This window comes from Acanthisitta chloris, unplaced genomic scaffold (genome assembly GCF_000695815.1).
Source record: "Acanthisitta chloris isolate BGI_N310 unplaced genomic scaffold, ASM69581v1 scaffold14104, whole genome shotgun sequence".
Classification (NCBI taxonomy): domain Eukaryota; kingdom Metazoa; phylum Chordata; class Aves; order Passeriformes; family Acanthisittidae; genus Acanthisitta; species Acanthisitta chloris.
In genome coordinates, this window is record NW_008671089.1 from 119,210 (window position 1) to 145,767 (window position 26,558).

Sequence of the window (26,558 nt, forward strand, 5' to 3'; positions counted from 1 at the left end):
TTCTATAGCAACTGTTGTTAAAAGGACAGATATCATGTTTGGCCATAGATTGTTTGGTCTGAGTATTAGCTGTCTACTTTTCAGTACAGAGTCCCCACTGGGTTTTGATCGATCTTGTTTTGAAAGTACATTGTAGATCAATACAACAGGGGCCAGTTGATGGTCTAGTAGTTAAATATCAGTGAAGCATTCCTCCAAATCTCAGTTTCTAAAGGTAGTCGGCTGTGTTGGCAGAAACAGAATGTTTCTTTATGTATGAAAACAACTAGAGCTGTTTTTGTTTATATCGATTCAATAATCTACTTTTTAAATAGCCCTTCCAAAGGCTTTGTGCTACAGTAATAATCGTGAAGATTTGTAACAGATTTATGTGGAAAACAATTTTGTTGTTCAGAGTCTTGAACAAATAAAAAAGCTAGGAGTTAATTGTGTTATTTAATGCAATGTCATTAAAGTTACTGCAGACACCCTGAGAAAACGTCAGTGTGGAATTTCTATAGGTTTCAAGAGATTTTGTCATTTTCATGTGCTGAGCAGGTAGGAGCCCTAAATCTACTCAAATTTTTAAAGCAACCTCGCAGTCAGTAGGTGCAAATAACATAGGTGACTTTTGAATGTGAACTCTTTATAGAACTAAATAAATGTTCAGCAAAGAAATAACTTCGGTTATTCTGTTTCTGAACTGTACTGATAGGGGAACAGATGTGCCAATGCATGAGTGCTTACTCGGTATCTGAAGCATCCAGTGATTAAAGGAAAGTATTTGGGAAAATATTACAGCCATGCACAAAAAAATGTGTGTTGAACTACTCTTTTCTGGTGTTCTGTTAGACGGCTGGAGCAGGAGAAGTGCTATCAGAAAACTATCTGCCTGCTCTCTCTTCTCTGGCTGGTGTGAAAGGGAGAGCAAGCATGCCTCTTTTCTCTCCTCCTGGGAGATAACCTCTCCTTCTTCTCTTTCATCTTTCCCAAGACAATTAGGAAAGTGGCAGCAAGAGGAGTAACTTCTTATTTTTCTGAATAATATATTTTTAGAACATCGTTTTCTCTCTTTGGTTTTAAATGTAATGTTTCCTAGTAGATCATGAGTCATCATCTAGTCAGAGCTGCACACCCACAATGCCTCTGTATTTCCAGAAAACAACAAATACATATATATACATGGAGTTGTTTTAATTTGCTGCCTTGAATTTTTTTGGAAGAAGGACAGAACCGAGAAGAGAGTCTGCCCTCAGGAGCACTATGTCTTATACCACCATGTCTCACTGGAGACTATTCCCTTTGTTTTGATGCACTTTCATTTGCTAACTAGCTTGGGGTCATCTTCCTAAGACATGAGTCTTTAGGAGCTCAAGAATAGCTAATGCAAAGTGGGTCAGGAAGGCAGTGCTATTTAAAGTACCACGAACATTTCAAGGTATTTGGCAGATCCAGCATGTCTTGCATGTGTGCAGTGTTCCCTTGGTACCTTGGGATAAGTAGGGGGAATAACTTGGCTGCTTCTCCTGGGGACTTGATTGACAAGTGCTGCATGATGTACTGAGGTGGTTTTGTGTATCATCACTTAGCCACCCTGTGACATGGGAAGGATTGTGCTAGGTAAATGTAAGGCTTCTAGCTCTTCCAGTGAGAGATCTTTCCTAAAATCAGAGGTTCCATAAAAAAGTAAGGATGTAAAACTTGGACCTCTTACAAGAAGGGAAGTTTTTGATAAGAATAAAGATAAGAATAAAATTCTGAAATTATATAACAATGTTTTTACTGCAACATTTCCTTAGATCACACTTGAACCATGTAAAGACAAAGCATGAGGTGTAAAGAACAGTTGAAAATGATCTAGAGCTGCTCCACCAGACTCACTTAGGTCACATGGAGAAAATGCTTTGTGCCATTCTGGAATCACATCACTGGTCAGCCAGAATGGTAGGGAAGTGCATGAAGTGGCATGTGTGGTCAGAGTTACACAGGGCTTGGAGCACAAAGCTGTGGTGATTATGGGCATGAATAAATTTGTCTCTAAAGCTGCTGCCAGTTGGAGCTGCTGTAAAGATCCCTATAGCAGCTATCTTTGAACTTTCCTCTTTTGAGTGGCTGAGGTATCTTTTGTTTTATTGTGGGACTGCACTGTAGATGTAATTTTGGGGTAGTAAAATATTCTGTGGTAGATTCAGGTGTGGCATTTTGTGGGATTCCAAGTTTTATGTCTTTGAGACCTTTGATAGTTGTTTCTAACCTGGTAATCATTTTGGCTTTGTAAACTTGCATGAGAGTTACATATTAAGTATCAATGTTCAAATCTTTTTTCATAACTATGTTTCAAAAAGTTTGGAGCTTTTGATTTGTGTAAAAATAAAATAGATGTGTATTTCAATAATATCCTGTTAAATCAGCAATATATTTATCAATCTTCGCATATTTTGGTAGAATAAATGTAAAATTAACTTGGTGCAGATACATATTTTTGGACTGAAATAGAGTTTTGGTTTACTGATGTTGATGGTTTAACATGCCAGGGAATCAGTGCAATCTTGAACAATAATGCATGGTAAATTAATGAAGTAGTGAACCTGCTCTTCCTCAAAATCTGAACCACTTCCCTGGAATCTGTAATATCAAGAGTGCTATAAAGGCAACATAAATCAAATGTAAGCCACTTTACTTATCCTCAAATGTGTATTTAGAATGACTTCATAAACCAGAGGTTCAAATGCAATGTGTGCTTTGAGAGCTATTTAAATATTGTATGAAGATTTGGGGTTTTTTTGGGTTGTTTTCTGCATCGCTTTAATTGGGTGAACATTCATCAAGAACTATTTAAATATTGTATGAAGATTCGGGGTTTTTTTGGGTTGTTTTCTGCATTGCTTTAATTGGGTGAACATTCATCAAGATGGCTTGAAAGGGAATGTTTGTATGTATTGAATATTAATAGATAGATACATTTGTGACAGAGAATTTTATATAAATTAACATGTGTATACTCTACTTACCATCTAACCTTTTCTGTTTCAATTTTTCAGGGGGAGCCTATAACTTTCTGTGAGAATAGTTTCGTAAAACATCGTTCCAGTACAACTAAGCAGTTTCTGGAAACTGCTGTTAATCTTCAACTGTTTAAACAGGTATGAGAGGATAAATGACCCATATTTAATGATTTTCTCTTCAAACATATTCATATTTAAATACTTTTTCCTTCCTGCCAGCTTAGAAAACTCGGGCATGAAATATAAGTACAAGTACTTGGTATACAGACAGTCATTTCAGTTTTGTTGTCTTTTTAAATCTTCAGTTATAGCTAAAAAGAGTGGTGGTGAAACTGGAAAAAAAAATAACCCCAGGGTGCAGAGCCAGTGTTGTATCTCTTCAGAGCCAGTCAACAACCCATCTAAACAAGAAAAATCATGGATCTCCCAGCTTGATGGTTGAACTTCATTTGCAGCTCTCTTGGCTCATGACCAAAGAGCTTAAACAACATAGTGCTTACTTAAATTAGGCTTCAGTGGCATTATATTTAAAAACTGGATTCATACTGTCATTGCAGTTTTCTTTGCTAGGCTTTTTGAAGTATGCACACAGAGAATGTTACAAACCTGAGCCATAGGGGTGGCCTGAACAGTATTCAAGCTGATCTGTTAATGCAGATTTTGAGTTAATAAAGAAAAAATTGTTAAAGGTCTGGCATAGCTCAGTTATAGCTTGATTACAGTTTTGGAAATAAATTTTGTGCTTAGATTTTATTCTGTAACTCTTTTTTTCTCCCTTTTCATCACATGACCTCATTGAATCAAATGGGTTTTAAACATTGCTAGGTTTTTAGGAAAATAAAGGAAAATCTGAAAGAAATCTGAATACTCAGAAAAGTGTACACTTACCTGCAAATAGCTGGAATGATTGAGGCATGGGAGTTCATGTTTAAATAATCTAAAGGACTTGTCTAAAGATAGACTACCATGACAGATAAGGGAAATTGATCATCTAGAATCTTCAAATTTTAAAAAAACATTTGGTGTTAGAGGCTAATGTCTAACGTAAAGATTTGTGCAAGGAGGATACTTTTTAGAAGTCGTGTGAAAATATGATCCTGTCAAAAATTAATAGAATTGGGCTTCTTTAATTTTACTGTGGTTTGTTATGCAATAAAATATGTAAATAAAGATGTAAGAACTAAGAAATGTGCAACCTTTTGAAGTATGATTGTTGGGATTGACATGGAAAGAAGTAACAGATTAAAGTGTTGTTTGGATCTCGTGTATCTCAGTGCAATAACCTAGCATTAAACTTTCTTAGTTGAAAGCTGCTTACAAGCAATGCTTCTAAATTGTTCTCACACTACTAGTACTAAAGCAAGTTCTTTAGCTGTAAGAAATAGGTTTATTTCCACTGAAATGAATGGGCTTGTCAGCATGGCTCTGGATTTACCCATTACATTTTAATGTGTTCAATTAAACAGAATCAGTTTACAGTTTGTTTATAGCTTGTTTTAATTTTATTTCAGCTAAAGGAAATAATATATTTTAGAGGATTAGGAAATAGTAACAATTTTGATGATGTGTGGTTTAATGGTAGTAGTAGTAGGTTTTTTCATTCCTCTAGTTTTTGTCACAAAGGTTACTCCTATTTTTTTTTGGCTAATCTTCAGCCCAGCTGTGTCTTCTCCAGTTTTTCTCACTGACAAATGGGTTGTTTTCAAAGTTGTTTGTGTTCAAAGAGACTAAACTGTATTTTATTCTGTTCTGGAAAGTCTTTTAAGCAGAATATACTTCTTAGAGGCAGCCTTAAATCTAGACCATGCAGAAAATGAGTACTTTAAATGCATCCTTTTTGCCAGAACTGACAAGTTGTAATATATTTTCAGCAAAGTTCCAGAAATCTCTGTCAGAATAAAGTGTGGAATTATTTCTTTGTGTTACTCCCATTCAGATTATTTTCATCTCCAGCATCATGTGGTTTTATTTTGTATTGCTTTTTGATGTGCTTTCTATTTAATGAGGTCCCCAAATGTATTAGGACATGTCAATCTTTTGGACCAAAATTATTAACTAACCTGTAAACAGGATCATCCCAATATTTACCTTTACCATGCTTGGTGACAGCTCAGCCTGCTACTTCTCCTGTCATTACAAGCTCATATCTCCTTTTTGGACCACTCCTCCTCCAACCTAAAGTTCAGGCGTACTGTTAAGGTTCTGGTTTCATTTCATCTAACTAGTTTTTTGAAATACAAGGGACTTTTCTACAGTACAGATAAAATGCATTTCCTTTATCTAGGAAATGAATTGTTAAAGAATCTGTGAGAATCAGTGTCTTGATAACTCGTGTCTTTTATTTACTCATTTGGCATTTTTCTATCTCAAGATGTGTTTGTAAGCCTCATTAAATTGTTAAGGTCAAACTGACCAACTTAAAACAACCTTAGCTTTTAAGTAACAGCACTGTTGTTCTTCACTTCAACTATGTTTCCTTTACCTTGATAGATTCATAAAATTAGATTAACTTCCAGTTGTATGTGCTGGTTTTCTTAAAATTATGCAGGAGAGGTGAAACTAGGGGTTTTTTGACTTGAGTCTTATTCCTCAGGTATTGTAATGTCCATTGCTGTATCTTGTTTTCATTAACACTTCCCTTTATTCAGCATCTACTGAAAATTGAGACAGGATATTTTTATCAGGGACAAGGCCTAGATTATCTTTTAGCCTCAAACCATTGTCTTAGACTTATAAATTATGGAGAAGTCTTTTACATCATGTTGATGATTTCACATATTTTGGAAATTGAAAGGGCTTTTTATATTGCTCTGAAACAGAATACTCCAAACTGTTTATGCAAAACATACATTTTCCAGGAATTTGTAGAAGTAATTAATGATAAATGTGCTGAAATGGATCACAGGTATAGGGATGTGTGAAGTTCAGTGTGCTGCAATTTGCTGGCTTTAATTTTGTAGAGCTGCCTCTTGCCCTGAATAGGTTTAATCTTAAAACCCTGGGTATCATTATTCTTAAACTAATAGGGTATTTCATCATCTAAACAATATTTTTCTTGAAAAGTACTAGTATTTATATATTAAATATTCTTATTTCCTGATTAAATATGCTTTATAATAGTTTTTCTTCAGATGAGATGTTTATTCTTTTAAATTGTGTAACTGAGTTACTAGTTTTCTCACTGGTTTGGTTTATTTTTTGCCATGTTGTTGATCTTTGTGCTATGTATGCTACTTTCTTCAGATGAGATGTTTATTCTTTTAAATTGTGTAACTGAGTTATTAGTTTTCTCACTGGTTTGTTTTTTTTTTCCCATGATGTTGATCTTTGTGCTATGTATGCTACCTATTTGTTAGGGGTTTTTTGACCCATAGAAAATCTCTAATTAGGGTAGCATGGAAGGTACTGAATCTTGATTTCAATATGCAAACATAAGCAATTAATAGTTGCATCTTATATGTCAAATAGTTCTTATGAGTGTCCAGGGAAAATACAAATTCATTCTTAGAACTAGCATGAAGCCTAATGCCAAGACTATCTCATTAAACAGTGTCATTGAATCAGTAATGTAATCTGCAACATTTACTGGGATTTGTTCCTGAAATGTTGGAAGGCGTTAACTAGAGAAATAAGTAATGAATGCAGGATTAGGGTTTGAAGAATCATAAGCCTTTGAAAATTATTAGTAATTCACATTTCATTGACAGGCTTTATGAGTTGAGCTCTCTTCTTGCAAGCTATTGAGCTCTTACTGTGTGGAAATCACATTCATAATGATTTCTTTGCTTCCACAAACTTTTTGGTTTTAATAGTGGGTAAAATAGCTTGGAATTTTTACTCCTGGCTAAATAAATGACTGTACAACAGATAGTCTGAAGTGGATGTGGTCTCTATTTTGTGTTTAGAATTCAAAATTATTTAAGGATTATTGCAGTTGTGTCTTTAGTCACCTTTAAATCCAGGAGTAACACTGCAATTGCTAGTTTGTCGTGGAAAACAGTAATGACTCAAGGGATCACTGGATCTCAAAGTGAATACATTTCTTGATATATACTGGGTCTAGATTTTCAAGAGACTATAGGTTTGAAAAATGAAAGAAGAAAACCATAAATTTTATATGTAATTCCACACACTTTTCTGTCCATGTAGCAGTTTAAGTGCAACGTTCAACAGTAAATTATACAAAAGTAGTAACTACTACTACTACTAACGCTTATCATTTCCTTTAAATAATGTCTCCAATATCTTTTTGCTAACAGTTCTGTTTGTCAGTATTTACATTAAATACTCAGTTGGCATGACCCTCTCAAATTTAGTCAGTGTCTCAGCCTTCTGTTGATAGGATTTTACCAAATGATGAGTATGTCCATAAATCTTAAGTTAGTTTATAGTATGGAATGAATTCATAACTTTCCCCAAAGAGATAATGTGTTACAGTTCAAAGGCTGAGATGGGAGGTGGGGGTGTTGTTTTTTGGCTTTTTTATTTTTTCACAGCAATAGCTAAAGATGCTCTTATCTCCATTTTTCTTACTGTGAAATAATCCAGTGATCCCACAGTGGTCTGACCATGAACCAACCTATTTGGAAAAAAGCCAGCTTGGAGTAAAATGAAAAATATAAGAAGGAATTTAGACAAGAAAGAGAAAGAAATTATCTTTGAGCTTGCCTTATTCTTGCTGCTGGAATTTTTGTATTCTGAGAAAGTCATTTTTTCCTGTCACTAGTCTGTTCATTGACAAGCATCAGATTGTCACTGACACTGTTTGGATAATCTGTGGTAAAAAATGATACAGCCAAATAATTAATTCTGGCTAATTTGTATGTACTGTTTAGGATCAGCAAATAACTCAAAATTCTTGAGAGAAGATGAAGTGTGTAAAACTGGGAAAATGCTTTCTCACTTTATCTGTCAGACTTGAGTGAGCCTTTTCTTTAAAAAAAACAGGAGGGGTTTATTCTTGAAAGAACTTTAAACCTGTATGAATGTGCTGCTTGTACTTCTTTGAAGCCTGATAATTCTTGAAAAGAATGTATTCACCCCTTCTGAGAGGTTTAATCGTTAATTATCTTATTTTGACTTTTTCTGACATATTTGGATCATTTCAGTCTTTGTATACACACTTACCTGTAGATGCAAATCCACGTGCTCATGTACAACATCAGACAATGGCTCAGTGACCTTTATATGGTCATGATTACAAATCCAGAGTTACCATTTGTAAGGAAATAAATTTCTTTTCATGCCATTAGAAAAAAATATAGATAATTTACTTGATATGTGTAAAATATTTGGTATTTCTGCTGCTGCGAAGTCCATCTAAGTGCTTTATGTTGTCTTGAACTTACACATTCTGTTACAATGAACACATTAAAAATTATAACACTGTAAAGCAATAGGAGAGACAACAAAGTGTGACCCTTTTTTATTTTCCCCTCCAGTTTATTGATGGTCGACTATCAAAATTAAATGCAGGAAGAGGATTCTCTGATGTTTTTGAAGAAGAAATCACAGCAGGAGGCTTTTGTGGAGGTACAGAATTAATTTGGGTGTACTTATTGACACTTATACTTTGGGAACTGTTCAGCATGATGTCCTCATGATGTCCTGTAAATTTTAAAAGTCATTAATCTTGTTACTGCTGCATTGTTTCCATTTTTAGCCTTTACCAACTCACTGCTGGGACACATATTACTATGTATCTAGTTATATCAGTATATTACATGAAGATATGTTTGTTTAATCCAGTAAAATAATACTTAGATTTCAGTATAGGAGGAGATATCATTATAGCATGTTCATTTTTAACTACACATTTATATAATATGATACATCCTGTGTAAGCTGTATTTTAAACATCATTTTGATATTTGTGCTGCTGAAGTTCTAGAGAGTTATGTTTTCCATATACACTTCTTGTTTCACATCTAATTATTTCTGCAGTGTAGAAATCACAATGATTTCCCAATTTAAGAGAAATTTATTTTCCCAGCAAATGTGCTACTGTAAAAAAATGGACTACTTTTAACATTTATATATGATCTGAGAAGGGACATGGAAGTTTACCTTCTTCATAAACAAAAATATCATTCCTCCTGTTGTTTGCCTTGATTGGGTTCACTGACAATTGGTACAATGCTTTTCATGTTGGCTAACCCATATGGAAGAGTCCAGTCCTGGCTCTTACAGGATTATTGAATGGTTTCTGTTAAACATTTAGTACAGGTCTGTTGTTGTTGGAGGTATTGTCAAGGTTTAACCCCAGCTGGCAACTAAGCACACATAGCTGCTCACTCTTCCTCAGCCAGAAATGGCACAGGTGTAATAGATGGTATCAAAATATGCATGACAGGACAAATACAATATTATGGTCAATCTTGAAGTAATGTAGAAGCTTTCTTAGTAAATGGAGTCTGTGTGATTTGGGAAAATCCACTGAGTTTCATATGGCAGCTTTGGATGGGCTTCTTTGCATGACTCTCCTTGAATTGGGCACATGTAAAGGAGAGGACTTGGCCCCCACAGAGAAACCATCGAGTGGTGCAGAGCCATCTGCACCTTCTGCAAAAATGACTTTTTTTATACTCACTATATGTGATTCCTTTTGTTCATGATTTTCACTGCCTTCTTCTGCCCTCTGTGTCTTGTGCTAGTGTCTAGCACATAATTTGTGGGTTTTTTTCTTGATTAAAGTGTGGTTAGTTATACAGAGATTTACTTCTTTCCTGCCTTTTTAGGGTAACTTATGCTGCTCTGTAAACAGATTTGAGGCATTGAGCATCCATTATTCAGATAGGTGATGTCAGTATTCAGAGCTCGTTTGCTGACTGTGGTTAGGGGTCAGGAGGCTGCAATAAAACTGCAATAGAAGTTAGATAAAGCTTGTTTCTTGGCTGTGCTCTAGCAGCCTGTGAACCATGTCTCACCTGGCTCTGCTCAGGAGGGACTGCTCAGCTTTGCTAGCAGTTCTCGAGTAGATTGCAGTGTGTGTGTACTTTTCAAGTCAGACAAGCTGTATCTTGCCAGGCTGTGGACAAATTGCTCAGGGCACATATTCAGTATTTACATAACTGCTGTCTCATTATTGTTATGAAATGCAGGGCTAACAATATGTATGCAATTGAAGGTGACATTTTGTGATGCTAATGGGGTAGAACTATGATCTCTTTGTGGAGTTAACTCCCATCAACTTTATCAGGAAGCTCAAGGTTTTTTAAAAAACAGGTGAAACCTAAGCTTTCAGAAAAGTCACAGAAAGTTAGTGTGAGCTACAAGCTGTTTCTGGACAGGTGAATGCATTCTTGGCTGGAGAAAATATAATTTAAAAACTACTGAATCAAATGGAAAGTGTTTCTTTAAGTAATCGCTTTTTAAGTTTGCATTTTGCCACATATACAAGTGTAACTAAACCAGAAAAGAAAATTAAACAGGAAATTGAAGAATAAGAATTAAATTCCGTTATTTTTTATGATTTTTTTTTAAAGTGATCAAAACTTATTTCTGTGTGTCTACATCAAAAAAAGTGGTCAAAACTTATTTCTGTGTGTCTACATCTGAAAATAAATTTGGCAGCCATCTCCATTACAGTTTGCACTTCAGACTTAAAATTTCATTTGCTCTTACATGTATTATTCAGTGAAGTATTAGTTCTCAAGAGTTTTATGTAACTTTCAATACAAGAATATAGTGATGATGGATTGGCTTAGCACTTGGATTTCTTGTATATATTCATTGAAGTAATTTGTAGTCACATGAATTTTACTACAGTCTTTTTTTTTTTTCCCATTCATCTAATATCAATGGTGGTAGTATAAGGAAAAATGAAGAAATGAAAACATTTGAAACTCCCTTGTAACAGTAATTTATTTGAAGGTGTCAGCATTTTCTTGCTAGGGTTTCAGGAGGTTCAGCTCTAGCTGAGGGTATTCAGTGTTAGCATGGCCATATCTGTAGATGAGTATTTATCTGTTTTCTCGATTGCCTTCCCTGAAGTTTCTCTACACAACTAGATGAGTGTTAAACGTGGTGATTTGCTGTGATCTCATTTACTGTTTCTAGTAATTCTTTAAGTCAGGTTGTGACAGAGAAAGCTCAGATGTGGAAAGAGTCACTGTTAAGGACACCACAAGCCAGATGATATATGAATATTGTTGATTAGAATTGAAGTTATGAAATGTCATGTTAGAGAAAGTACTTACAGTGCCTGCAATTTCATTAACACACTGAGTGGTTAAATTTTACCTTATTACATGTTATTTGCATGCTTCCTTCCCTGACAGTTCTAGGGAGCCAGATCAAAGAAGTGAAAAATGACTTATTTTTGCTTTAGGTTGTTCTTTGACATTCTTACTGGAGATAGGATCATAATGATCGTCAGGTTCTGTCTTCTCTAAGCAAGCATTGTTTTCACTTGTGCCATCATTCCTGTCTCAAAATTGCTTGTAAAAATTTTAGTGGAATGGGTGAAAGTGCCTGATATGAGTATAAACAGCTCATTTTTTTTTTTTAACCTCATTGAGAAACCTAGGAATACCTTTTACAGTGATTCAGTTAGTTCTTGGGCGTGTTCTAGGAAAGTGTTTTGGCTTTCCACTATCCAATGCAATAATTCTACTCAGGCCATAGTTAATTGATTATTGAAAGCTTAAGATGTTTAGAGAACTCCTGTTAAAAGTCTGCAATATTAAGGATATATTAGTATGGTCCTTTCAAAATGGTCAAAGCTCTTAAGCATTCTTATCAAAGTGACTGTCTTGGATGGGTTTAGTAGCAGCTCACAGTACTGGAGTATTGAAGTGTGTGATAGACTAAAACTTTCTCAGGGGTGATGGGCCTAGTCTTTGGTGTTCAGCTGAAGCACCTTTGGGAAATAGCATTCATTTCTTCACCAAGTGGAATTTAACATTGTCCTTCATGGCTGGTTTGGTGGCATTGTAGTCCTTGGTGGTCATACAGAAACCAGTAGCTCTCACTTGCCTTTAGAGGGTTTTGTTTGTGAAAGGAAGTAGATTCAGTTAATAATTTAAAAGGATTTTTCCTGCACAGGAATATAACCATGCCATAACCCTTAGACTTTTCTCTTGTTCTTTTTCCTTGGAATGGTACCTTCTGCAGTCCATGTCATTGTTGTGCTGGAAAGTTTGCCCAGTGGGATCATTATGCTTAAATGCAATCCATGGTACATTATTCTTTCCTTCTGAGTTGGTGTTTTTCTTTTTAGACTCTTTAGCTGTGTGTTACCTTATCATAATTTTCATTTCTCTTTCTCCCTCAATTGGTATTAAAAACTGTGTGTGGTGAAAAGATAAACTTTTACAAAGGAAATAGGAAACATGAAATAAGAGATCCTTACCTCTCTTTCTTAGTGTACATGTGTTCTTATCTTTACATTCCTTGTCTGTCTGGAAGGAATTAAATTAATAAATAATCCTCTGAGGGAGTTTTTTTGTGGTGATTGTGAAGAGGGTTGAAACATTCAAAATGTTGAATATATGTGTTATATTTTGCATTTCTATTTTAGGAAATTCAAGATCTTATCAGCAGTGGATGCATACAGTCAAGGTATAAACTTGGTTAAGTAATTACACTGACCACCCTGTTCTTTATCCTTTTTCTTGCTTATATCCTTATCTGTATAATGGTTAAAGTTTGTTCATTTGCCAGGAAAATATAAGTAGATTCTATAATAAATAATGTCTCTATGGTATATGCAATATCTTTGTAGTTTTTTTCTTGAAGATTTAAAAACAGAAGTACTATACACAAAACAAATGCCAAAGCACATAAGGTTTTTTTGCCTGTATATTCAAAGATTTCACTGCTTTCTGTATCATGTTACATTCCATAACTGTGAATTAGGTGTGACAGCACAATTTGATATGAAGTTTATCACTTCTACCGTATAGGAGTTTTGTTAATATGGATTTGTGCAGTTTGGCTAGCAGAAGACCCTTACTATAACTTTGTTATTCTACAAGATTAGTAAGATACATAATTTAAGATTAAGAGAATTCTTGTGCGATTAAACAAGATAGTTTTTTCTGTCGGGTCAAAGTATTTTTTAGTTGCATAATAAATATGATAGGAACACATGAAAAATAGCCTTAACTTCTGGATTGATTTTTGAAATGGTAACAGTGAATGAAGAATGAAAATACATCATTCTGTTAGAATGCATTGATAAATGTGTCAGCTGTAGTAATGACGTACTGTAACCCTTGTGTAGCTGCAGACAGCAGGTTGGGGAGGAAACACAGCTGTGCTTTTCTACCCATTTAAAGGAAGGTTGTTATTTCTTTACGCTGTTTATTTTTCCTTGCTGTTGTCTTAAGGTTTGACTTGGGTTAAAATGTTACTAAAGTACAGTTTCTGTGTGTTTCAGAAAGGTGGTGCATTGATCAACACAGCAATGACCAAAGCCACTCCGGCTGTGAAAACAGCATATAAATTTGTAAGATCATCTATTTCAAATAATAATACATAACAATACTGCAGCTTCTTACAACCTCTCATTCCTCCTGAACCTTTAAAACCCTAAACATTTTATAAATGTATTGCAGAAAAGCATTTCAGCCTATAGAAAGTTTTTAGCCTCCTTTTTTTTTTCTCAACGAGCAGTAGGATTTAGAGTTTTTTCAGAGTCTTCCAGATAGCTTATATATAAAAATAGACATTTTCAAAGCATCAGTGTGCTGGTTTTGTTTCAATCACAAGACATACTAGAAGCTTATTTGAATATCATTTAGATATTTGATACACAGCTGTAATTTCACTTTGGCACTGAGTGCTGCACTATTGAAAAATGTGATAATGCATCAGTAATTTGTGCAGCAAATCCTTTCTATCATCTGCTCTGTTAAAGATGATACTGGAATACTCATGTTTAACCGGATTTAATGCTTATACTTTTGATCTTAGAAGATCTTGTTTCCAAAGGCAGCCTAACCAATAAACTGTATGTGACTATATGGTGTTAGCAGTACGGTAAAACAGCAATATTATAAAATGATGTGGAAAGTGTTTTAAGGGGAAAAGACTTTTGGCTTCCTTTTTGCTTTTCCAAGTGTTTCACTAGTTAGATGCATAATAAGTAGTCCTGAATAAATCAGTACATCAGTCTAAGCCAGTGTATTTTAAGTAAAGTTTTCAAACAGAATTTTTAATTTTACATCACTTGAAAAACACAGCAGTCGTGGAGAGAAACAGGTAAATAAATTAAATATACTTCATATTCATGGACTCATTTATAATTTAAAAAAAGGTTCATTAGCAGGTTATCTGCAAGTTATTCTTCTTCATTTGCACTATCTTAGACTGTGGTTACATGTTCTTCTCCCAGCCTTCAATTTTGATAATTATGTCCTTGATAGTAAAGGTTCCTCAAAGTGAATTGCTGTATATGCCAGGAAACATTAGTAAATTTTTGAGGATCTGTGTGTATAAGGTATTCATACTTATACCCCATTTAATTTCTTATGCTGTTGCCCTTTATGGAGTCTACTAGTAGAGAAATGAAATATGCATTTCTTAATTGCTAGATAACTGGTTGGTAGCCTTGAGTAATGTGCTTGGTACCATCCCTCAGAATTAGAACAAAGCACTCCAAAATTCATCCAAATGCTGTGAGCATGATCTGGAAAGTTTAAAGTGGCTTTCAGGTTAGCATCTGCTACATGGCACCCCATTGTGCTGTTACTGAGCTTATAGATGTATGATTTAAGGATCAAAAAGCCTCTCTGACCTCTTGATTCAAGAAAATGATTTTCTTTTTCTGAATTGCCGTGTATAGAAAACCATAGAAAAACCATAGTGGTTTCCTGATATTTATGCCCTTGAATGTATTTTAAAATGCCTGTTTTCAAGACAAACTTGAAAACTTTAATATTTTTTCCCCATATTTACGTAAGAAAACCTTTGCTTCTCTTAGGCTTAAGGGTTTTGATGTCATTCCCCCTTCTTTAATTTTTTTCTACTCCCCCCTTCTCCCTCTCTCTGTCTCTTTCTCTCAAATGTTTTTTAGAATAAGAACATGGTATTCTGTATTGATAATTAATTTCTGTATTGAGGAATATTCTTGACTGTTTTCTATGCAACAGTGATCCTTGGCTGCCTCTTCTAATGCATACAGAACTCTCCCCTAAATAGCAGCACTATGCTGTTCAGCAACACTGGGCAAAATCTCCATCTGCATATGAAATCACTTCATTTCTCTTAAGATTGATGTTGCCCTGCAAGTTGCCAGACTGGAACACTGTAGCAGTCATCTTAAAAATCTTAACATTTTTTTCAACATCACTGCTAAAATATCCTTCCAAATTTAAAGGAGCATTTCAAATCAAGGAATGATGTATATGACCATTTTTAGCCTGTCCTTAGTAAGAATGGAGAATTTTGAGTGTTTTTTGAGTGATTTTTGCATGTACTGCAAAAAATCCTTAAATATATGGAAAAAGCACAAATAGAAAAAAATATAGTGACAGTGCTTGTATGAAATTTGTGCTAAAGGTTTGTTGCTCTTCTTTGTATCCCCAGGTGTTTAAAAAAAAAGGTAAAATAAGTATGCCATCATAAGGCATGTTTTGTGACTACAGCCAGTGTAATCTTGCAGAGCTACTTAAGTCCTTTTCTTTCTCTAGGCAAAAAATCAGGCGAGGCAAGGAATAAAAGAAGTGAAGAGTAAGTTAAAACACAAGGTACGTAGTAGACTTTTAACTTTCTTGCATTGCTCCCTGTATCAGTTTGAAGCTTATACTTTACAAATCACATGAGATTTGTGTTTTTAATGACTTTTGAAATATGCTTAGCCCTTTGTTCAACAATACATTTTTCATAACGAGCCCTCTGGCAACTATCTGTCATTCTATGCATCCACTGAATAATCTCTTTATTGTTTGCATATTTTATCATAGAACAACAGAGGTCTTCAAAGATACATTAACAGGATGTATGTTTTCATAAAGTTGATTGCTTTGATATCACAATCGAAGCCTTTACTTCAAACTGAGAATTTGAGATGGGAGAGTCTTGCAGTACAGTGTATTTCAGAAGGTTTAGTTGTCCAGTTTTAGTTTGAAAAGATACGTGAACAATAGCAATGTTTAAAGACAAATGAGTAGTGTCATTTTGCAAAAGCAACACTGCAAACTATCAGCAAAGATGTTTTAGGCATTTTGCAACTGCTTTTCCCATTCAGAATTTTGTTTCAACATAAGATGTTTCTGTCCAGAGAAGGAATCAATTTTTAGATATCTTTAATGCTATTTTAAGAAAAATGAAAAAACCACTTGAACAATTCATCTTTTAAATGACAATGTTGCTAATCCAGTGCCTTGAAAACCTAAATTTGATTTTCTTACTACAGATGGTATTTTCATGACAGTAATAGATTGTGGCAAGATTATTTTGAATGCATTCTGCATGCATAATATGGAGGGTATGTTTGCAGATAATGATTATAAATAAAGGAATTTAAATCTGTTTTGTTGCATAGGAGAGTGACGAAGAGTATGGAACTTGCAGTGCTGGTGCAGTACAGACTGTTCCCCTCTACACATCGCATTATGAGAAAAGAACAAACTCAGAAAAGAGAAGACTGGCACAGGTAAGGCACCTGAAACTTCTCTTTGTATTCACATATATATATTGGAAATTTTTTTGCCACTTACAGTAGTGCATTGGTGAATCTGCATAAGATGATTTTCCTGTCTGTGTTTGGAGAGTGTGATTAAAAGGCTGTGTTTATAGAAATGCTGCTGTGCTGCTTGAATGGAGAAAAATGCTGTTTGTATTTCATCTCTGTTGAGAGGGGAAAGAACAGGAGATTTAGAAGTATGGATCTGAGATTTAATTCTTCAGTACTGGTTTTGAGAAAGGCTTCTCCCAAAAAGTACATTCTGGTCTATTCACAGGTCTATATTAAGCTCTGTTTTAGTTTCTTATAGTGAAGCACATTCATTTTGTGTTTCTAATAGATTGTTTTGGCAGTCATATCATATGGCCTTTAACTTTGTTCAGATAATTGTGATTTATTATTTTATTAATAAGTCAGCTAGTTAATACAGTGGCAATGTCTTGGCTTTTGTTCTCTAATCCTTTCTAGTCTAGATTTGAAGTAACAGGTGTAGTGTCTCAACTTTGGCAAGCGTTTTAATGTTTTTGGATTAATTTTGACAGTTTTATTTCAAAGATATCAACAAAATAGTTTATCTAACACTTTATTCCTGCAAATAAATACCTGCAGATGTACGTATTTTTACTGTGTGGGTATTTATTTTTATATTATATTGTTATTGCATGTTTTGAATACATTATATGTGGAATTTTAATGCCTTTATCTTCCTCATATGGGAATTAACTATAGCAATTCAGTCCAACTTATCTAAAAACATTTGTTCTTTGCTTTAGATACTGCAGTAATAAAAAGCTGGATTGTCTTTTGAATCAATTTGATTTTGAATTAGTTTTTATCTATTATTTTATTTATTAGCATTAAATGTAGAGTTTCAGAAATGTAACATGGAACTGCTACAGATTATTGATAAACGATGGTGAAATTTTACATGAGTATTAAGTAATTATTTTTAGTAGGTTTATAAATAATACAAAGACTTTCTGCTTCACTGATATGGTAGTGCTTCCTACTGTTATATACAGGAGTCTGGGGATACAAAGGAATATAATTTACCTTGGTACAATTAAACGTTTCTTTTGAAGGTTTGTGTTCAGACAGAACAATTTCACTTGCCTATGTTTTTGTGTTCGTACAGCTGTACAGTCCTAAACCCTTTAATCATTGCTGTTTCTACCAGTTGTCTTTTAGCTTTGAAAACAAGACAGGAGTGCAGATCTGTCCATAGCTTTGTTTGCATACAAATGTGTGTTAATGTATGTACTTACACATGTACATACACATGTACATATACATATATAGGGTCTATTTACTAGCAAAACTTGTAAGTCACAGCCCCTCAGTTTTGCCCTGCTACAAAGCAAAGGTCCCATATTTTCTCCCCAGCTCATGTCCCAAGCATCATGTGAATCCAGTGGGCAGGGAGAAACACATGGGGATTGCTCTCCAAGAACTTCTTCTCCTCTCACGCCATTCCCTCTTTTTCCTCCCCCCCGTAAGCAAGCAAAAAAAAAAAATCTAAAAAAATCAACAGACTGCTGTTGCTACTGTTTTTATTTTTGTTCTTGGTGTTTGAATAACATAACATGAATACAAGTTCTTTATTAATAAGTGATGATTTTAAACTTCATGTCCAAATAAAAATAGATACTTGCATTTGCAATACATGTGTCTGAGAGAGAATGTGTTTGATCTAGTACTGAATCTGCTTTTAAAAGAAGTGAGTTTCAGAGTGCTATTGTTGTCAGGTTTAATCCTTTTTCTGTAACTCTTTATCCTGCAAATGAGCCTCTCCACCCAGATTTCTAAAATGATGTCCATGAGTGTCTATATCACTATAAGAATAATGCTAACATGGGGGTAATGCAGTTTAATACATATTTAAAGTAAGGACATGATATTGAGTAAGTTGTTATGTCAATATACTTGAATAACCTCCTAAAACCTAAATAAACAATGAACAAAAGAGAGATTGCTTTTAATGGTCATCTTGCTTCCAAATAACAGGCATTTCTGCATTTTATTACTTTCTCTTCCATACTGAAACATAATTAAACTTGTAAAGAAATTGGTGTTATATTTTATGTTGTATTCGTTGTATACATTGAGCTTGTCATTCTCCACTTCTTGGAAACAGTAAAATACTAACTAATAGTTACCTGAGATGCTGTAAAACATATTCACATTGAAAAGTTATGTATGCTATCAAAGTTTGCTTCACTGAAAAACATCATTTAAAAAAATGGTTCATAATAGGATTTTAGGGTCTGGGAGGACATTTCCTTTACAATTGGAAGTGAATCTGCTTTTAGCCCAACAAATAGTAGTTTGTATATGGGTCTGCTAATTAGTACGGTTATTTCCTGTTTTGTTGATGAGGCTTTAATAAATGTCAAGGGTACAGCCATGAAGATCTCCCAATTAGGCTTTGCGTTTGTAAAACCCAACCCCTTTGCTTTTGTGTGAAGATGACAGTTCCAACTGCAGCCTCAGCCTAACAGGGCTCAAGGGAAAGGATACTTCTCTGGTTTTATTGAAAACAAGGCCAGTTTGGCCCAGGGAGAATACCAGCACTGGTCACAGTGCAGAGCCATTTTTAACAATGAATATTTACTAAGCTTTATCACTGCTGTCACAGTGGCTTTATTGTATTTTTTTTTCTTTTCCAGATAGGCAATAGACTTTTAAAAAAATAGCAGTAAATCAAAACAAATTATAGCATGTAAAATAGCTGTCAAAACCTAATCAGAGGATAAATAATTAAATGTGTTATTGCAAACTGTAGTGATCAGCTTGCCCTCCTAGAATTTGCATTTTGAAAGTCTTTCCTTAAAAAAAACCCCAAGAAGTAAGGAGTGCACTCAGACGTGCCTGTGTGCATGCGCGTGTGCCACACAATTAATCTCTGCCTAAGATGAATCGTTCTGTCTCTCTAATATTCATTTCAGCTTACTCTTGCTTAGCTTCACTGTTCTAGGCTTTTTATATGTGTGTGAGCTTAACTATATTGCAAGTCAACATTAACAGATGGATTGCCCTAAGCAAGGGAAAACCACAACAACAAAATCTAGTGAAAGTGGAGGATTGAAGCTTTTTATTGTTAAGCCTTATTAAAACCTTGGCATGTGCACTGCTGTTAACTGTTTCATGCCTAGAGCTAATAATGTGTCTCTGGTATGTTTTATCTTTTACATTAATTAGGGATGTAAACGATATAAGAAATCATCACCAGCTAAAATTTTTGAAATAAAAATTAATGCAAGTGTGAGATTTGTTTCGACACCCTTTGCAGTATCTTGCCAATGATATTGCTGAGTTCCTTTAACTATTGATGAGAAGGCTACAGCAGGGCATGTATTAGAGTGGTGCATTCAGTTTTTGCATAATCTGTTTTAATTCTGTTTCATTAGATGCTCCCAGGTAATGCAGATTTCTGGGTACACAGGAGCCTAAATGCAGTGGGAGCTCTGTAGAATTGTTCCAAATGAATATATAATTAAAAAGAAATCATGTTTATTATGATCCTGGTTAGAATACCAGGAAGATCTGTTTGTTTGCATGAGTATGATCTTTGTAATTTTACTTTGGGGTAGCTTATTAAAAATGGAGTATTTCAGGATATCAATGGTACTGATGTATTTAGTGGCTAATAAAATGCTCGTGATGATTTGGAGAATATACCAAATAAGAGCTACTAGTTCACTTTCCAATTAGTAAGTTAGCAATGCCCCCATGTCTCTAAGGAAATGTCTGTAATACCTGCACCTTTAGGCACATACTGCCTTGTACCTGGAATGGAAACAGGGATTTGGATTCCAAGTGTGAATTTACCAGGAATCCCTGGGTGTCAGCACTATTTTAAATGTTCCTGTATTGAAGATACCAAGTGAACTGCTCACCATGACTTTGCAGGATCCAAATACAGTGTCTAAGAAGGTTTTGAAAACACTTTTGTGTAAGGTAATAAAAGCCAAGTTAGACTAAATGACTAAACTTTTTTCTTGGTATTCTCAAAGAGAAGAGAATTACCAGTTTTTATTCTCTTTTTTTTTTTTTAAGCACGTTGCAAATGGAGCTTTTTCTATTTTACTGAAGTATGTCTTAGTAACTATAGAATATATAATTCAGCTTGCAGTAGGTACACTTGGCATCTGTTCAACAAAGAGAGCAAGTGTCAGGCAGGAAGATGTGTTCAGGATAACCTTACCTTCAGGAGTGCCCCATTTATCAATATCCCTACAATGGCCACTAAAATAAATGACATAATCATGAACTACAAAGGGCTTCTAGTAACTGATTACCCTCCTAACCTGAAAAAGGTGGCAAGAGTGGGCTATTCTGAAGACTTTTTCTTTTCTCAGGAACATAAGAGAGGAGATGACATGTCTGTGATAATGCAGTGCTGAATATATGTATTCTGTATAAGGTGACTGAATTTATTTAAGAAAAAAAAATCTGCAGACAACCCCACAATGATACCAGAACCATAAAGGCTCTGGTTAAGGGCATTAACCTGTATTTGGATTCAGATAATGTGCTTGAGATCACATCTATACCTACCATCCACAGATAATAGTGGTTATATTGCTGGGGGTTTCTTCTACTCTCATTGACTAAAATATTTTAAATTGACAGATGTAATAAAAATTAAGGGCTAGTTTTTAATGTAAATCACATTTTGTTTCTATAAAATACACTTTTGAAGTAAGCTTTGGTTGATCAGTAAATTCTATTTCTTTAGCTAATGTGGTGTAATTTGAAAATATTGTAGATATCGTTAGCTTCCTTTAATTTGGAGGAAAATCTTTTGTCTTGGTGTGTCAAGTGAGATCTCTTCATTCTGCAAAACAGTCAGATTTCCTTTTAATTAAAAATGAAAAAGCCAGGCTGCCAAAATTCAAATTGTAGATTACGAGAGTGCCCTCTCGTGGCTCCAGTGCCTGTCTGAAGTGGTAGAGGCACACATGCATCTCTGCCTTGTGCAAGACCTTGTAGAAATCGAGCAGGACTTCCTTTATTTTTGATAAGTGAAATAGTACTTGGATTTGGGGCAAATTAAGCATTTAGGTGCTTTCATGTATTTCATATATTATTTTCAGGAATAGAGAATATATAAGCTACCAGGTGGACCTGCAATTATAAGATTGCTCAAACTTCTCACCACCACCCCCCTACCACCCCCCCCAAAAAGAAAAATTAGATGCAGCCTCTAAAGAGTGACAGGGACTGATTTTAATACAGTCAGTGATCAAAATTAAAGAAATAAAGAAGCAGCATAAGTTTGTAAAGCTTTTTTTTTAATTTCAGAACGTTTATTGGTGTAAGTTTTCCTCTTTTCTGTTTCCATCTCTCCTCACCATGGTTTTAGGCAAAGAAGTGTGGCAGATCTCCACAGCAGAGTTCTGCTATTCCTTCTGCACCTGTAAAACAGTGTGAACTTTGTAGCTGCCTGTTGTCTTTGAGTTTTGTAGTAAATATCACTTGAGAAATCTCTGCACTGATTACCATGACTCTAGTTTAAAGTAAAATAATAAAAGAATTGAAAGATAGAGTAATGGCCAGCAAATCACTCTGAATTTTTTGTTACCTTGTGGATATTTGTGGAATGTTTGGCTTTTCAGGGCAAAATCCCCACCTCTGATTTATCTTACTGAAAAAACATTTGTGGAATGTTTGGCAAAATCACCACCTCTGATTTATCTTACTGAAAAAAGAATTATACATGCAAAAAGTTTGCAGATGCTTTTCCTGGCTATTATTGACCCCTGTTTAAGTTTTTTAAAAAATAGAAAGGCAGCCTTTCTTGAGGGTTGTTGTTCTACAAACAAACCACATTGGTACATCTACCAATGTTTCCTTTTTCAGGATCTGAAAGAAAAATGCTATTTCAGAAAGTACTTTCAAAACTGGATGAACCTTTTTTTCCTTAGTAGTTAATTAAAATAACCGGATTATTTTTTTCATCAGGAAAATTTACTGTCCTTAGTAGTTAATTAAAATAACTGGATTATTTTTTTCATCAGGAAAATTTATTGACATCTTAATGTAACAATTTTATCTTCTGCTTTTGTTTGCTGTGTATCTTCTGTCTTGCACAGGTCATGTTTTGGCTCCACTGAGCCAAAGCAGGGAGCCAGAAGGGCTGTCAGACAACAGTTGGTACCTGTGTCCCAACTTCCATGTTGTTTTTGCCTTCTGGCTGAAAGTTTGAAGAGCACCACCTTGTACCTAAAACTTCAGCTCTAGTACTGTATGTTCCCAAACCTTTTCTTTCTCTCTAATCCTGTACCTAAGAATAAAAACCTCCAACAGAATAAAGCAGTTCAATTAAACTAAAAAGTTTGGCTTGGGGCAAAAGGAGGGAGAAGTAGAAGAAACAGGAAAGGCGTTTCCTGCAGGGATCTCAGCATTTCTGAATGTGAGAGCCCAGATTCAACCCGTCTAATTTTAGACACTTCGAAATGCTGAATTTTGCAGCAATGCTGCCCTAGGCTTCCTCTGCAGCAAGTGGAGAGAGACAGGCATGTCCAAAGGGCAACTCAGCCCACCTAGAATCTCGGTTACATCCTGATGATGCCTTTGTCCTGCTGGTAATTGTCTGATTTGGGCCCTAAAATAACTGAAATTAGTGAGTAATGTCCAAATGCAAGTGCCAGCCATATTCCATAGCACCTTGCAGAGAACAACCTTCTTTGCTGAGCAGAAGTCTCCTGTTGGTGTCAACAGGCGGAGGGACTCCTCCTTGCTAATTCTCCTGGTTGTTAGACAGTCCAGAAATATTTCTGTTTCTAAGGCACAATCTTTTTTTCCTGGCAAATATGATTAGTCTGTCTGTTTTTAAGCTTAGTGCTGGTGAAGTCGGGAGGTATAGGACGTTTGTGCTCAGGATCACATCCACATTGTACATTCTATATTCAATATTTTTGATAAGCTGAAGTCGGGAGGTATAGGACGTTTGCGCTCAGGATCACATCCACATTGAACATTCTATATTCAATATTTTTGATAAGTTTGCCTGTGAGAAAGTCACACGTGCTCAGCAATCAGTGCTTCCAGCAGTGACTTTACCATGTGGTAGTTCTGCTGATGAAAGGATCAATTTAAGCAGTAGTCTCTGCTTTACCTGTTTAGGAGTTGTATGAAATGGGTAGCATGTTCCAGCCAGACAAACTGGGTTTGCAGCTGTTCTGATTCACTGAAGTCACACACTGTGCACCTCAGTTACTTCCAGGTCTCTTGACTTTGCTGTTACCTCAAACCCACATTCCCTTCTCTGCCTTTATGCATATGAGCATTCACGAGGCTTTGTGTATATAGACACTGATTAGTTTTTCTTTCTGACACACATTCTCCCTTATCTTCTTGCTCCTCTCTCCAGTGACTCCTTCAACCCTCCATTCTGTCATTTTCCTTCCCTCTAATCATTGACTGTACCTAGGACATTAATGATCATCAAAATGGGAAAATAAGTGATATTTTGCTCAGATTTTTTTAACTGGAAACTCTCGTGAAACTGATTCTTAAAACCATCCACCAAAAAAAAAAAATAAAGAGCTGCTGGCTTTAGTTGTTGCAAATGGCACTGCAAATCTCCACGTCCTATTTTAAAAGACTAACACTTCTGCTCGTTGCCAATGAAAGTGGAGCCAGGCTGCCTTGGGCTGGTGCACTCTGCAGCTTGAGTGATGTGTGGCACAGTGCCACGGTGCGTCAGCTGAAAACGGGTGGTTTGGCTAAGAATAGCCTCTGTGCCATTGAGAAGAACGAGCAGGATCTGCTGTTTGGAGCTGCTATCTGACTGTGAGGCCTCGGGCTCATTCGGGGGGCTGAGGCTTCCTGAGGGCTAAACAGTCTGTGATTCTTCAGAGAAAATAGAAGTTTACTTGTTGTTCTGGACAAAAACATAACTATTATTGAGAAATGCTTACAGAAGCATGATTAATTCTTACAAATGAAAAGCAGTGTTACAAAATTCTCAGATGATACCAGTGTTCAGGTGTCTAACATGCATTAAAGAGAGGGAGCTTAGAGTTTGCTCATTTTTTACCCCAGTAATTCAGAACACAATTACGATGTGCTATCCATGGCTAAGTATCTCAACAAATTTATCATCTTTACTTATAAATCCTACCTCAGTGTGGATATTACTGTTTCCTTTAACTTTACAATAGTCAGTAGAGATCTCTGTGGCATTACAGCTTACTTGTCATTTCAAGGTGCTGTGTCCATACACATATTTCTGGTTGTCTGTGTCTCTAAACAGATTTTGGGGGGGTTTCCTGCTCTTGCAGCTCTTTATTGTCACAGAAAACAATTTTTCTCTGTCATCAGGAACCTACTTTTTTTTATCCCTGTTTCCCTACCATTTTAACAGGATCTTGGAATCGATGACATTTTTGTCTCATGGCATACAGTTGTAGATGTTTCCAATCACTTCATGTTCTTTCAAATGCATTATCTATATGTCTCCATTTCTTAAAGCAGAGATTTCTATCCTAGGAAAGACAAAGGGCTTTTATTCAACATTAATAGTTTTAAAATTGTCTGTGAGTAACTGTTCTTCCTTTTTTTCTCTTTCCTTTCCTTCTTCCTCCATCTCAGATCTTGTGGACTGTAATGTGAAGTACTTTCCTGTGATTTCATTATTCATTGCTTTAGGTCACAGTCTTTCACCGGAAAGGAAGGCGACAGGTTGTGCTTAACTAGAAAGTTTGATTGGGAGATCTTTTGCTTCCCTGCTGGACAGAGTGATAATTATGTCTGTGATTTGGTTGTAGAGGAGGATGGGTAAAATAAAATACTGAATCCTAAATAATAGAGGACTTGTATTTATTTTGCTCTCTCGCAGTGAATGAACAATCGTTAAATTTTTAAGAAAAAGGAAACAGGACTTCATAGATTTAAACCATAGTATATTATTTTTCTTTTCTTGAAACTTTGTGTGTTGATGTATTGAGTAGCCAGTAAATGTGAAATTCTATGTGTGCTGCCATTTATCAAAAGATTATTTGTTTTTCACTTCAAGGACAATTAATAGCAGCAGCCTTGTTAAACTTCCTGCCTGAGTATCAATCAATAAGCACTCATTCCCCAAAGCTGGACTTTGGAAAGGTCTAGCATTGTATAAAAAGCTGACATTTCAAAGATTGACTTTCATGCCCAATCAAGAATGTAACCATCTTACATTTAAATCCTTTAGCATTCATTTATTTTGGCATTTTTATGCCAATGCAGAACATTTTGTGGGGCTACCAGCTAGCAGAAGAGAACAGTTTAAACAGGACTTATTCTCACTTTGTTGATTCTACTTGTATTTACACTGTCAGCTCCTTCTTTTTCTTATTTCAGTGCTCAGCATTTGCTCAGGTCTGTACAGTTTGCACACGACTTGCAGGAGGAAATTTTGAAGTGGGGCAGAAACCAAAGAGAATGTATATGATATATACGAAAAGGATATATAACCTCACACCAGCTGCAGTTCTTGCTTTGCCATTCTTTATAGGTTTGATGGTTCAAGCAGTGGCTTGAGCATGAGCTTGCTGTGTTTAAGTATGTTGAACTCCCTTTCATTCTGAGCAAGATGAGAGATGAGTTCTTGTAGTGCAGTGTGACTGAAGATGAGAAAAATTTGAAACAGCAAAAGTTGAATCACTGTTCATGTTTTGATACAAAGTAAAAACATTAAATAATAGATTTATTATGTAAGCAGAACTCGTTGGAAGAAGCAAAACAATTGAGTCTGTGTTTAAGTATGTTGAACTCCCTTTCATTCTGAGCAAGATGAGAGATGAGTTCTTGTAGTGCAGTGTGACTGAAGATGAGAAAAATTTGAAACAGCAAAAGTTGAATCACTGTTCATGTTTTGATACAAAGTAAAAACATTAAATAATAGATTTATTATGTAAGCAGAACTCGTTGGAAGAAGCAAAACAATTGAGTGCGCTAAA

At 35.3% G+C, this 26,558-nt stretch overlaps 1 protein-coding gene across 1 annotated transcript in view; it reads left to right on the plus strand.

The window, feature by feature from the left end:
• DENND1B (DENN/MADD domain containing 1B) overlaps positions 1-26,558 on the plus strand; it is a gene marked incomplete at its 5' end in the record, with an annotated part of 149,949 nt that overhangs the window by 117,224 nt on the left and 6,167 nt on the right. Inside the window, 6 exons of the mRNA XM_009073966.1 lie at positions 3,021-3,122; positions 8,426-8,516; positions 12,505-12,545; positions 13,366-13,434; positions 15,620-15,676; positions 16,474-16,584. Of these exons, the coding sequence (XP_009072214.1) occupies positions 3,021-3,122; positions 8,426-8,516; positions 12,505-12,545; positions 13,366-13,434; positions 15,620-15,676; positions 16,474-16,584 (471 nt within the window). The remainder of the gene's footprint in view (positions 1-3,020; positions 3,123-8,425; positions 8,517-12,504; positions 12,546-13,365; positions 13,435-15,619; positions 15,677-16,473; positions 16,585-26,558) is intronic.